Genomic DNA, 12,821 nt, shown 5'->3' on the forward strand with positions numbered 1-12,821 from the left:
AGTTTTGATATGTTGCATTTTCTGTTTGATAAATATTTGATCTTGTCATCTTGATGAAATTTATTTTGATCTTATGAGCATTCAGTCTAGTGAAGTAGATCCATGTATGGTAGGGGCTTATATGGTCGCAAGACCATAAAATCACATTTTAAAAGATCGGTTCATTGAACAAAGAATCAGCTTCTCCTCCAGAGGCTGATATTTTTTGATGTTGGGTGTTTGTCCTTTCCCCAATATGGAGCAGTCTCAGAGTTGGTATATGTCATATGCATGGGATGCAGCGGGGCTTGCTCCATGCAAAAACACTGTTATTTGTGTTGATGTTTCAGTTTTTTAAAATGCAATCACATGGTCTTGTGACCATATGAATATAAATATGTATATATATATATATATATGTGTGTGTGTGTGTGTGTGTGTGTATGTGTGTGTGTTTGTGTGTGTGTATGAATGTGCATTGTGCCAAGGCACAAATACAGAGCATGGAGAAGCCAGGAAAGCCAAAAGTACATTATCTTTAATTTTATTTAAGAAAATCATTACAAAATAATTTTGGTGAGAAAATCATTTTTAAAGATTAATGATCTGAGCAGATGGGTTTATCGAATAATAATGAGACTTTTGTACAGTGGCATTTTACTTTTAAATATATCTTGTGTAAGCTAACATGCTCTGTTTTTGTTACTTTTAGTTCTTTGGTAAATAGTCCTCAGCCAACGCACCATGTATTTGATTTGGACGGAAGCACTGGAGAGAGAACTAGCATACAAGTGAGTAACATTGAGCATTTCTCAGTTCTTCATATGAAAAGGTTTTTTTCTGTATCTCACAATGCATTGTTTTACTCCTATGAAGATGAATATTACTGCACTGAACCTCTGATTTATATTAATGACAGTTTAATAGTTTTAATTATTAATATGGTTACCAGTTTATATCCTGTAATTTAAAACTGTTTCCATTACTACATTTGATGTATAGTTTGTGCCATCTTTGGCTTAATTTGGCATTAAATGAGTGCATCACCATCAACCTTAAACAGCTTGGGTGGCTAGAACTTCCCAGTCTAATCCAATATAACCTTTGATTATGGCTAATAAAATCCTCTATTATCCAGATAACACACCAGCTCTTAAAAATATGATCACCCACCACAACAATCCAAGACTGCTCCGATCCTCAAACAGACTACAAATTAAGACAATTAAAATTAACAATGTAGCCGGTGACTCCCTCTTTGCAAACTCTGCAGGCAAAGCATGGAACCTCCTTCCTATCCCAATTCAAAGCATGGAACCTCCTTCCAGCTAACATTACTTTGCTCTCCTCCCTATCCCAATTCAAAGCATGGAACCTCCTTCCAGCTAACATTACTTTGCTCTCCTCCCTATCCCAATTCAAAGCTAAACTCAAAGAACATCTGGCACTAAACTGGCTTTGCCACTGTAACAAGCCTGGCTAACTCTCACCATGGATGTATATAATCTATTAATCGAATTACTGTTATCTTTTCCCCTGACTGTTACCATAGGTAACTAGAACATATGATATTGTCTTTCATGTCTGCTTATGTCATTTTATCTCATCTGTAATATGTCTTCTTTGTTATTACTTATCTGTCTACCTTGGCAATATGCCTTCTTTGTTATTACTTATCTGTTTACCTTGGAGCTTTTCTCCCCGTCCTCCACTGAAAATGGACATTAATCCAGTTGGCTATCCCGGTCAACAAATGTAAAATAAAATAAAAATAAAATAAATTTTGTAATGAATTAATAAATTAAATACCTCTACAAGGTATCGGGGTAAACACATTTCACTGTAACTACCTGCACTGTCCATGCTTGACTAGGTAAGTTTAATTATTATTTTAAAATGTTTGCAAAAGAGTATCCTGTGCTGCATGCTGACTGTGGCATAGGTGACCCAAGTTAAGTTAGCAGCTCAGGAGCTCAGTGGCATAGACAAGGAGGATGGACTTGCCCACTCTGAAGGAGGGGATATTGGTTCTAACCTGGCTTGTGCCACTTATCCAATGATAGGGCCTTGTCTGGACAGCTGAAGCTTGTAGTTTGGAATACATGGTCATGACCACCAATGCCCTTCTGAACTAATGTGGAAAAGCACATATATGTGAACTAAGGGGCATAGATGGCCCTTATGGTGATGCATGGGATGACACAAATGGTCAAGTCGTCTTGAGGGGTGGGGTTAGGCCACAAAAAAATTAAAATGCTGACATTACTTGGATGCCAGTGAAAGCAATAAACACAGTTTCTGGCAGATGGCAGTTCAGGTGATTTGATGGTCAGAAAACAGCTGGGTAAAAATTGTACAAAAATGTGTATAAATGGATATTGACAGTCCATTTTTACACAGCTTTATGGAAAATAAAGATGTTATTCTTAGTCAGTGTTGCAGTACAGTCCTCCTGCTATGCAGAAGCCTGTGACAAACCTGATTTCCAGAGTCATAGCCAAAGAATGTCCGAAGACCAACATCTGGATGTTAGGCTAAAAGAAGGGTGTCTGTCGACACTATCTTCAGTTTTTTCTAGCCATGCAGTCCAATGCTATTCATGTGTGTTCAAATGCTTACAGTCACTCGGTTGGTTAATTTTTCCAGAATGTCTCCTTTGAATCAGATAAGTTTGTTGAGGTTTTTCCTCATTTAATTTAATGTTTAAAAAGATCAACAATTGCTTGAAATGTGGAAAGCAAATGCTGCATAAAGATTTTCACTCATTTTGCCTGCTTTGCTTGGGACCTCAGGACAACATCTCTAATTGTCCTGACTGTGCAAAATTCCATGCAGAAAACCTCAAACACAGGGCTGAGGTATAAGCCACCAATGTGGAGCTCTCATCTTCAGTTTCTTGGTGGGATTGTAACCCACTGTTACTACAGGGCCTTCACATACACCAGCTTCTCATAGCATCATTCCAAAGAAACGAAAAGACAAAAAGACCAAGGACTCTGACAGTTCTGAGAAATCTCTTTCTCAAGTCCCTAAATGAACCGATGACTCACGCAGCTGCCATGGTTTCAGCTACCATGACACAGACATCAGCTAGGTCTGAGTTCGCTCAGCAGGCCTCAGCTTCTGATGTTTGCAGTGTGGGTCTCACATGAGACACCCTGTCTACCTCAGCTACCGCAACCTTAACCGAAGTAACAGTCAGATGACTGCAACCAGAGGTCATACCCTCTAAATGGACACCTAAACCAAAGTGAACCACTTTCTTTTCTTTGCTTCCAAATTCAGGCACTTCTTCTCAGGCCAAAGCCTCCTATAAAATAGCACAGGATGTCATGGCTTTCATGAAATCCAGAGAGCCATCCCACATTTCTGCTACTGAAATCTCCCCATCCAAAAGAAGCAGGGAGGCGGCCTTTCAGGAAAATTCAGATTCCTCAAACTCAGAAGATGAGGAGGAGTTGTCCTACTCTGGGCACCTGCCCCCACAAACTTACCCATACTGAGACTCTGACACTCTCTCTTCTGCCTTCCCCTTGGAGGACCTTTCTTTTGGGAATACCTTTCATAGAATGAAGGAATCTTTCAGTTTGAAAATGCAAACAGTTCTCACAAGCTCAGACCCATTACAGGGAACTCCTAAATTTACCTTCTCTCAAGCCACTGGGTATTTCTTCTATGCATGTAGTTCTGGATGATGTCTTTGAAAATTTGCTTTGCATCCTGATTCTTTACCACCTGCTCCTAGGAAATCATACAAGTTTTACAGAGAGCTTGGATCTCACAAACACCTTTTACAAAAATCTCAAGTCTGTCCCTTTAGTAGTCTGTACTGATGAATTTTGGGGGTTAGTTATAATGAATGTTGTGACTTCATCATAGACTTGCAGGGGGTTAGTACATTTGAAGTCTTTAAATACTATGCTATTTACATCAGATGGTTTGGAGATTTTTAAGGAGTTTGAGGTCAGACTTAACTGAGGAAGGGTATACCGGTGGGACAATGCATATAGATGCTATATATGTAAGGCCAGGTCATGCATATTTTATCCTCCAGTTGGTTCTCTGACTGTTTGGTCCAGGGAGTTTTTGTTTATGAAATCAAGGAATTTTTAGGCATAACCTACATTTGAGGTATAGGTATTCAATTTTATCAAAGGTTAGTTAATCTCTCCAAGGATGGAGGAGTTCCTGTGTATTTGAAGTTTACCCAGTAAATTTTGTAACTGACCATGGTATTAAGGGGGCATTAACATGCTATGATCTTATAGTTGATTTAATTTAGTTTGATTTGAATCTCAATAAGTTCAGCTTCTGGGTGCCTAGGAACTGCTTCAAGGTAATGTGGTCTTTAGTAAATATGGATACTCCACCACAGTTCCCATTAGGTCTAAAGGCATGGAATATGCAAATCCTGGTAGAGAGGGAGTGCTTTCTGCACTTTTAAAAAAAGTTTCAGTAATAATGCACACATGAATGTATTCCAATGAAGGAAGGCCTCAAGGTCAGGCAATTCATTATTTAGAGTCTTATCAGTGAGCAGAACTACCTTGATTTTGTCTGTTTTTTGATTTGTTTTGTTTTTAGATTGGGAGGTCCTTTAACTGAAGCAAGTAGGGCTGTATAGTAACTCATCCCAAGTTGACACATACTGGTGTCCCTAGAGTGACTCCAGTGATTCAGCCAGGTATTGAAAAAGATCACCTTTTCTTTGTACCATGGCATTATTCTTGGAGAAAGAACAATTCCACTTAATGCCAGGGTATTTCTTACATTTGAGACATTAATGGAAAACTCAGACAAGTCTCTCTGCATATCCCTCAGGATTTTGGTTGCCAGGTCATTTACACCCACATTGACCACAACCATATCATCATCATCATAATTGTTTGTCTATAAACCAAGCCCAGTGGTCTTTCTATTCTGTTCCAAATATGTGGGTGTGGGGATGAAAGTGCTAAACCGTTTAACAAATCACATTTATAATTTTTAATAAAGGAATTGTTTGCTAGAGGTTCCTTTGTGACCAAGTGGTTTTGTTTACAATAATGTCTTGGCTTGGTTTAAGGACTGATTTGGATTTTTCTGCAATGGGCAGTTCCTCAGCTTATTTACTAGAGTGTGATCATACTTGTTTGGCTTGAGGGTCTTGATGGCCATTGCAACTTCAGAGGTCTTGGCATAAAGCTAGAACTTCCACTGAGTGACCTCCCAAACCTCTTGTATCAGATGCCCATGGGATATATGCACATGGATCTTATGAACATCAGGTGTTTCAGCTCAATGGCAATTCTGAATGCCCATTGGAAGTTCTAGCTTTGCTGGAGTTTTCATTTTTGTTTTTACTGATTGGTTTTTAAGTGACCTTCTCGCTCATTGTTTTAGTTTGTTGTTTGGATATTTTTTTTGCAGTGACCCTAATGATAATGGACATCAGCTGGGTATAACAGCCTGTGTTTCTAATGCTTAGTCAAGCACTCTGCTTCTGTTGTCCTGACGAGGTCATAACAAGGCCGAAATATGCATATCCACAGCTAGTGGGGTTTGGCTTTATTGGCTTGAAATTGTCTATTACAGCGACGAAACAAGTCATGGGCATTCAGAATTGCCATTGAGCTGAAACACCTAAAGTTCATAAGGTTCATTTGCATATATCCCATGTGCCTCTGAAACAAGAGGTTTGGGAGGTCACTCAGTGGAAGTTCTTCTAGCTTTACTGGAGTTTTCATTTTTGTTTTTACTAACTCAGCAGCCTGTGGAAACTCATTCTCAGTTAAAAGATTTTTATTTTTATATTTAACAAACAAAACATGACAACATACCATGAGCTACCACTATAGAACTGTATGTTAGAAAATACTTTTCTCTGAGCTTCATCAGATCCATCTAATAGACAGGTTTACACTTTGATAATTGAAAATGCCTGCTTTTATGAGGCTATCAACTGACTTTATTAGCCTGTTTTGTAGAACATGTAATATTAAGAGGCTGTGTCTGCCTTTGTGGGGCTTATATTACTTAGAGATAATTATGAAGGCTTTATTAGTTACAGCTAATTACCCAGGCTACCTTTAACACAATAGAAAACTGGCTCTCCAACCGCTACTTGATATTAAATCCCAAAAGGACTAAAATGCTAATATTCCTACCAACACAACGGTCCTGCCCCATAAACATTACAATTAAATCTAAGGATGGCACAATCATCTCACCTGACCCATCTACTAAACTTCTAGGGGTCACTATTAACAACAACTTAAAATTTGACCTACACGTTAACCAATTGATCAAAACCATCAATAAGAAACTAGGATCCCTGTATAGAATAAAAAACTTTCTGACTCCCCCAGCCAAGGTAGCCATTGCTCGATCTCACCTTCTCTCTACTCTCCTATACGCATCCCCTCTTCTTCTAAACAACAACAAGACAATTCTAAATAAGATCACTACCTGTTATAATTACATAGCCAGATTTGCCACTGGGCTCCCCTTTAGGACACATCACTGCATCAACCTAACCCAGCTCGGTTGGCTCGAACTACCTAGTCTACTGCTCTACAACCAACTGATTTTGGCCCACAAAGTCATATACAACCCTCAAAACACCCCTGCACTCAAAAACCTAGTCACCCTGTATTACAACTCATGACCACTGCATTCCTCTAACAGAGTCCTCATCCAGACTTACAAAACTAATAACCTAGCCGGTGACTCTCTCCTATCTAACTCTCTAGGTAGATCTTGGAACCATCTTCCCCCTGAGATTACTTCACTTTCTTCTATAAATCATTTCAAAGCCAAGCTCGAACAATACCTGGGGTCAAAATGGACCTGCTACTGTACCAAACCTGGCTAATCCATGGACTATCCATAAGGATCACCCTTAGCAACTGCTACTTTTTCCAACCTCACTTGATGTTATCTTATGATTATTTTGTCACTACTCCTCATGATAACTTTTGACCCCTTGCTAAAAAAAAAAAAAAATTTGTTTTTTGTACATTGTCTTTTTGTATATTGTCTTTTTCTTGTTTGTGGAGCTTTTCTCCCTGGGCCTCCACTGAAAATGGACATATATCCATTCGGACTATCCTGGTTAACAAATGTAAAATAAATAATAAATAAAATAAATTATTACAGAACTTTTTCCAGTCTGACTTATCCTTATCAATGCTTATATCACATGTTATGTGAGAGGCTGTGCCCACTTTCACTGGGCTCATTTCTCCTGAAATACATTATAAATGACTAATCTTCTCTTTTACAGCAAAATGGTTTACAGTGCCTACTTATAAGAGACTCACATACATGATTAATGTGACCAATCCCCATTCTTCTTCTGATTAAGGCAGACATTTTATATGCAGTTAAGGTAGTCACTTAGAGCTACACTAGATGATTCCCGTTTTTGAAAAATGCATGCATTCAGAGACATAGTATAAGTGGGAACAAGTCAGAGCTGATTAAGCTCTGAGGTAAAGCCGTCATCAGTTCCATTCAGTCTTGAGGCTTTCAGACCCTGTCCCTTTATTATATTCCTGAAGACATGTGGGGGTGTGTGCATACTACGCCTCTGTAATAGGGAATTCCTATAGCATGGCTTATGGTAAATCCCTGTACCTAATGGAAAAACATATTCTTCTTCCAAGAGTGCCATAACCATATTGGCGTAGCTATTGGCACTGGAAGTGCCCATAACTAAGGGGTCTGTATTGCATCAGTGAACACTTAAAAAAGCGAACGCTGATTCATCGACCCTATTTCAGCGAACACTGAAAATCCCGAACACCCAGAACAGCGGATTTTTTCTCAGGGAATAAAATTGCTGGGCCAGTTTTGGGAGTTTGCTGTTTCCTCCACTGTGGTGCCATCTTGGAGTTGGTATATTTAAGTAGGGGGGGGGTGTGTGCAGGGCAAAGTCCCCCACATTAAATACTGTTTTAAGTTTTTTTTTTTTTTTTTTGTGGAATAGAGATTTTTTTTTTCCCTGGGGAAAAAAATCGCTGTTCCGAGTGTTCGGCATTTTCAGCATTTGCTGAACTAGAGTCAATGAATAAACGTTTGCTTTTTTAAGTTTGCTTATTTAATATAGACCATAGCTACGCCATCATTTTGTTGATAATATGTTCTGTCAAAAACAAAAGCATTATTCTCAAGGACTAGCTTCATGCTTATATATAGTAACTCAAGTAAACTTTGGTCATAGTCACTGTGCTTACTCAAATACCTCTTAACATAGGTCAGCCCAACACCTTTGCTAAGCTAACTCAGAATGATTTGCATGAAGCATTAAGTAAGTTTTTCCAACATCCACCTTTGTACGGTATGTTCCCTTCTACTGTAGATTTGTGGATGACTTGTTTTTTATTTGGACAGCTGGGGCTGATGAATTGATTAACTTCCATCCTGATTTGAACTTGACCACCAGTTTCCTCAAATTTTCCTTGGTATATTCGATGACACAGATTGAATTCTTAGACATAATGTTGAACAGACAGGAGGATGGCTCATTAGGTAGAGGGATTTACCGTATAAACCCTGCTACAGGAATTCCCTATTACATAAACGTAGCATGCACCCTCGCATGTCTTCAGGAATATAATAAAGGGACAGGGTCTGCGACCCTCAAGACTGAATGGAACTGATGATGGCTATACCACAGAGCTTAATCAGCTTAGGGATAGACTGAGGTACAGAGGATATGAGGAAGGGGAGGTCGATAGGGTTGCTGGATACCTTTCCTCCTCTCAGACCCAGTATAGTGAAACTATAATTTTCAGAACAACACAGGTATGTGAATGTTTGACGTGTCCCGTCTACTAGATCCAAGAACATCTCTGTCTCCCTTGGGCATACAACAGATACTAGGATGACAATGGACATCATTAGGAGACACTGGGGTTTGCTCACCACTGATCCTGATATAAGGAGGTTAATAGGCGATACACCAAGGTTCCTCTATAAGAATAAAAAGAATCTGAAGAGGATGCAGTGCTATCTGGATAACAATAGATTTGATGACAATGGGTTAAGAGGGAGCACAATACCCTGTGGCAAATGTAATTTTTGTAGTTTCATAGACAGCAGTGGTATCTTTGACCATCCTGATAATGGGCGTAGGTACAAGTTTAGTGTAAGTGCAAACTTTATGACATTATATGTTGTTTACTTAGCCTACTGCAGGTGCTGCAAAGCATTCTATGTGGGGAAAACCGATAGGACTTTGAGAGACAGGATCAGGGAGCACCTTTACAACATACAATGTGCTTCCATGAACAGTGCTTTGTCTAAGCATGTGATTAGCACTAACGCTAGTCATACTTTCAGGTTTATGGTTATTGATAGAATCTTTCCCACTGCTAGAGGTGGTGACATCAGGAACCTAACTGAAACCAGAGAGGTCAAATGACTGATAAAACTAAGGGTTGACCAAGGTAGTAGACTTAATGAAAAAGTTTCACTAAAGGGACGTAGCCTTAGGAGTTGACCTTGCTTCATTTCACATTTTTATATTTTTTATTTTTATTTTCATTTTTGATATGTACTCATTATTCCATATGTATTTTTATATGTATTTGTTGCTGTTTTATGTCTATTTTATATAATTACATGCTCTATCTCTTTATTTTTATAAGCTCTTTAGCTGCTAACCTGATTGGCTTAAGGGTATTGGAACTATGTATATATTACAGTGGCTCATTCTCTCTGTGCCTATGGTCTGATGAAGCTGTAGTGAAAGTGCTTACCAAGTTTTATTTATTTGGCAACTAAGTTTTATTTGTTTGGTAATAAATACATTTCTACTTCGGTGTGTTACTCTGTTGGTTTTGCTCTATGATTATCCCATTTTTCTTCAATGGTGTATTTATCTAAGTCTGTGCATTTCCATAGTTTTTTATTACTGAGACTTGTTTTAAAGCACATAAGCTACTCCATTAGTAGTAGAAGACAACAGTGCACTCCACACATTTAGACCAGTAGCAGCAAAGATGGGCTAAAAGTGGAGATGTCTTAATCTACATCAGCAACAAATATACCTCCAGGTTAATTAAGCAGAATGATGCCCTGGAGTTTATCCACATGCAATTCACTATAGATAAAGTTGCCTACCATATTCTGTGTAACTGTAGGTCACCATTTATGCCCCAAGAATCCAGTAACTCATACCTAGACCTACTGGAGACACTCCCTATCTGACCAAACACCTTATTCACAAGGGACTTTAGCTACCCCTCTATAGACTGGGAAACATGCATTGCCTCAAACCCACAGTCACAATGTTTCTATTATTTTATTAATGTAAATACCCCGGACAATATAGTGCATGCTCCAGCTAGAGCTTTAAACATACTGGACCTAGTACTCACCAACATGGAAGAGCAATACTCTCCATATATCATGTTCTCACTTGTGAGGTCAGATCACAGTGCTGTCTCATTTCAAATATAGATCATCTTGGAAAAAACAACTAAAGTTGTAACTATTCTTGAGCAAATACATCCTACTGAGATAGTTTGTCAAAATTCAGTGCTCCCCCGAATCCTAAGATCTCAGCAACATCTGCAGAATTGTTCACAGAAACCCTGTTTAAACATGTGAATTGAAGCATAGAGGATGCTGTATCTACCAAAAGTAAGCCCCTTACAAATACCAAAGGCTAACAACACTGATGAAATCTCAAGCTTAACAGGGTGTAAAACAAAAGGTAAAAAGTCATGGTCATAATCAGAGCTGCCCTCATAAAGACAAGCATTTTCTAATTAAACTAAAAAAGAAACTAAGAAGATTAATTAAGTTCAACAAGGCCAGCTATGAAGTCAGGGTAACCTGTCAGGCTAAGAACAAGCACAAGGCCTTCTTCAGCTGTATCTGCAACCTTAAAGGTAACACATAGCATTGTACTGAATTGCAGGTAAATGGCACCATCTTCACTGAGCAGAGAGACATATTGAATCTGCCGGCTGACAAATTCAGCTTAAACTTCAGCACCCATTCCCCTCCTGCTACCCCTTGTGAAATCTATTCTAGCATACCCCCCCCAACTATCAGCATGGAGCATTGGAGTGCTTGCCAAGGCCAAAACACTACCTCAGCGGGCCCCATCAGTGTTATGGGTTGCTTCTTAAATAGTTTAAAATATGACCTTCAGAGCCACTTGTTTCAGCTACATTCTTAAAACAGGTTACATACCAAGTGACTAGAGAACTGCAATGGTCATCCCTCTTTACAAGATTGGTTCATCAACTGGCTCTAGAAATTACAGATCCATCAGTCTTACAAGTCTAATATGTAAAACCATGGAATGAATTATCATGGAAATGATCAATAAGGACATTGGCAACCTACAGACACTGAACTCACCCCAGTTTAGCTTTGGCAAGGGAAGGTCTTGCCTACTTAACCTGGTAGACTTCTTTGAGAAGGTCACAAAGGCAATGGATGAGGGGAAGATGGTGCATACTGCCTACCTTGATCTGGCTGAGGCATTCAATATAATCCCCTACACAGGTATTGTTGACAAGCTCACTGAACTAGGAATAAATCTCTACACAATTCACTGGATTGCCAGATGGCTCACAGATAGGACTCAGTTAGCAGGATTGGTGAGACCACCTCCACCAAGAGACCAGTCGCCATTGGAATACCTCAGGAATCTGTGCTGGGCCCGCTCCTGTTTGGCATGTACTTTTCAAATGTCCAAGCTACTGTTGAGGGCCTCTGGCTCACCAAGTTTGCAGATGAGTGTAAATTGGGAGCTATCACAGATTCCCCCCTACAACACTAAAATCCTGCAAGAGATCCTGACACAGACATATGTCTGGTGCCAAAAGGCCATGGTTTAAAACATAATGCTAAGATGTGCATTATAGTGCCCTTTGGGAAAATGTCCACACAAGCCAATTACTCCATGAATAAAACACCCTTAAGAGTTGACTCAGTAGTTAGGGATCTGGTAACATAGACAGTAATCTGGCCTTCGACCAACACATAGCCAAGGTAGTTAGGAAAGTCAGTCTATGTTGCTCAAGTTATAAGTAAGGATATGGCATCCAGGTCTAAGGAAGTTGTAGCACTACTTTTCTCTGCCCTTATCAAATCCATCAATGAGTACAATGCCCTCTTCAGTATGTACCTGACCCGTCATTTCCAACAGCTGGAATGCCCACAGAGGTTCTCTTCCAGGAGGATCCAGGGTATTGGCAACATGTCCTATGGAGATCACCTTAAGGCTCAATCTGTATACTCAGTTTCCTGGAGGTTACTGACAGACAATTTATGCCTTGCATATAAGGCATCCTCAGATCCATCCCTGATGGATCATTTGCACATCCACAAAATGAAGAGCACTAGAAGCACTAGATCCAAGTATTTAAACTTTGCTTATGACATAACTAGAACATGCTGGTGAGAGCGATATGTGTCTCAAAGGATCTCACTGCTACGGAATAGGCTCCCTATCCATGTGAAGCAGAGTTCATACTTGACCTTATTCAAATATAACCATTGGATGGGAAATCATAAATTCATCCCCAGTCTGGCCCCTATATCTTTAATGGACAGAGGCAGACAATAAGTAAAATATTACCCATCTAACATATCCCCCCAGAAAGCCCAAACAAACATACCCCTCCTCATAGATTCCCAAATTACACAGGGATACAGTTGGGTTGGGTTGCATGGCTAGGCTTATAAAGGGCCTGATGGTCGTTAGCCTAGCATATATCATTGAACCTATGAGTCTCTTTGGGCTAGCCCTGACACCCTTTTTATCCACAATGACAAAGAAGTTAACAAAATGCTTAAATAAGAATAGAAAGTAAACTTAGTTTATTTATAAAAAATTG

General features: G+C 39.3%; 1 protein-coding gene across 1 annotated transcript in view; it reads left to right on the forward strand.

The window, feature by feature from the left end:
* The window catches only part of LOC122795736 (BCL2/adenovirus E1B 19 kDa protein-interacting protein 3-like), an 864,428-nt gene that overhangs the window by 561,063 nt on the left and 290,544 nt on the right, over positions 1-12,821 (forward strand). Inside the window, exon 3 of the mRNA XM_044064046.1 lies at positions 692-770. Coding sequence (XP_043919981.1) covers positions 692-770 — 79 coding nt within the window. The remainder of the gene's footprint in view (positions 1-691; positions 771-12,821) is intronic.

The sequence above is a fragment of the Protopterus annectens genome, chromosome 2.part2, assembly GCF_019279795.1.
Source record: "Protopterus annectens isolate FY-2018-M chromosome 2.part2, PAN1.0, whole genome shotgun sequence".
NCBI lineage: Eukaryota > Metazoa > Chordata > Ceratodontiformes > Protopteridae > Protopterus > Protopterus annectens.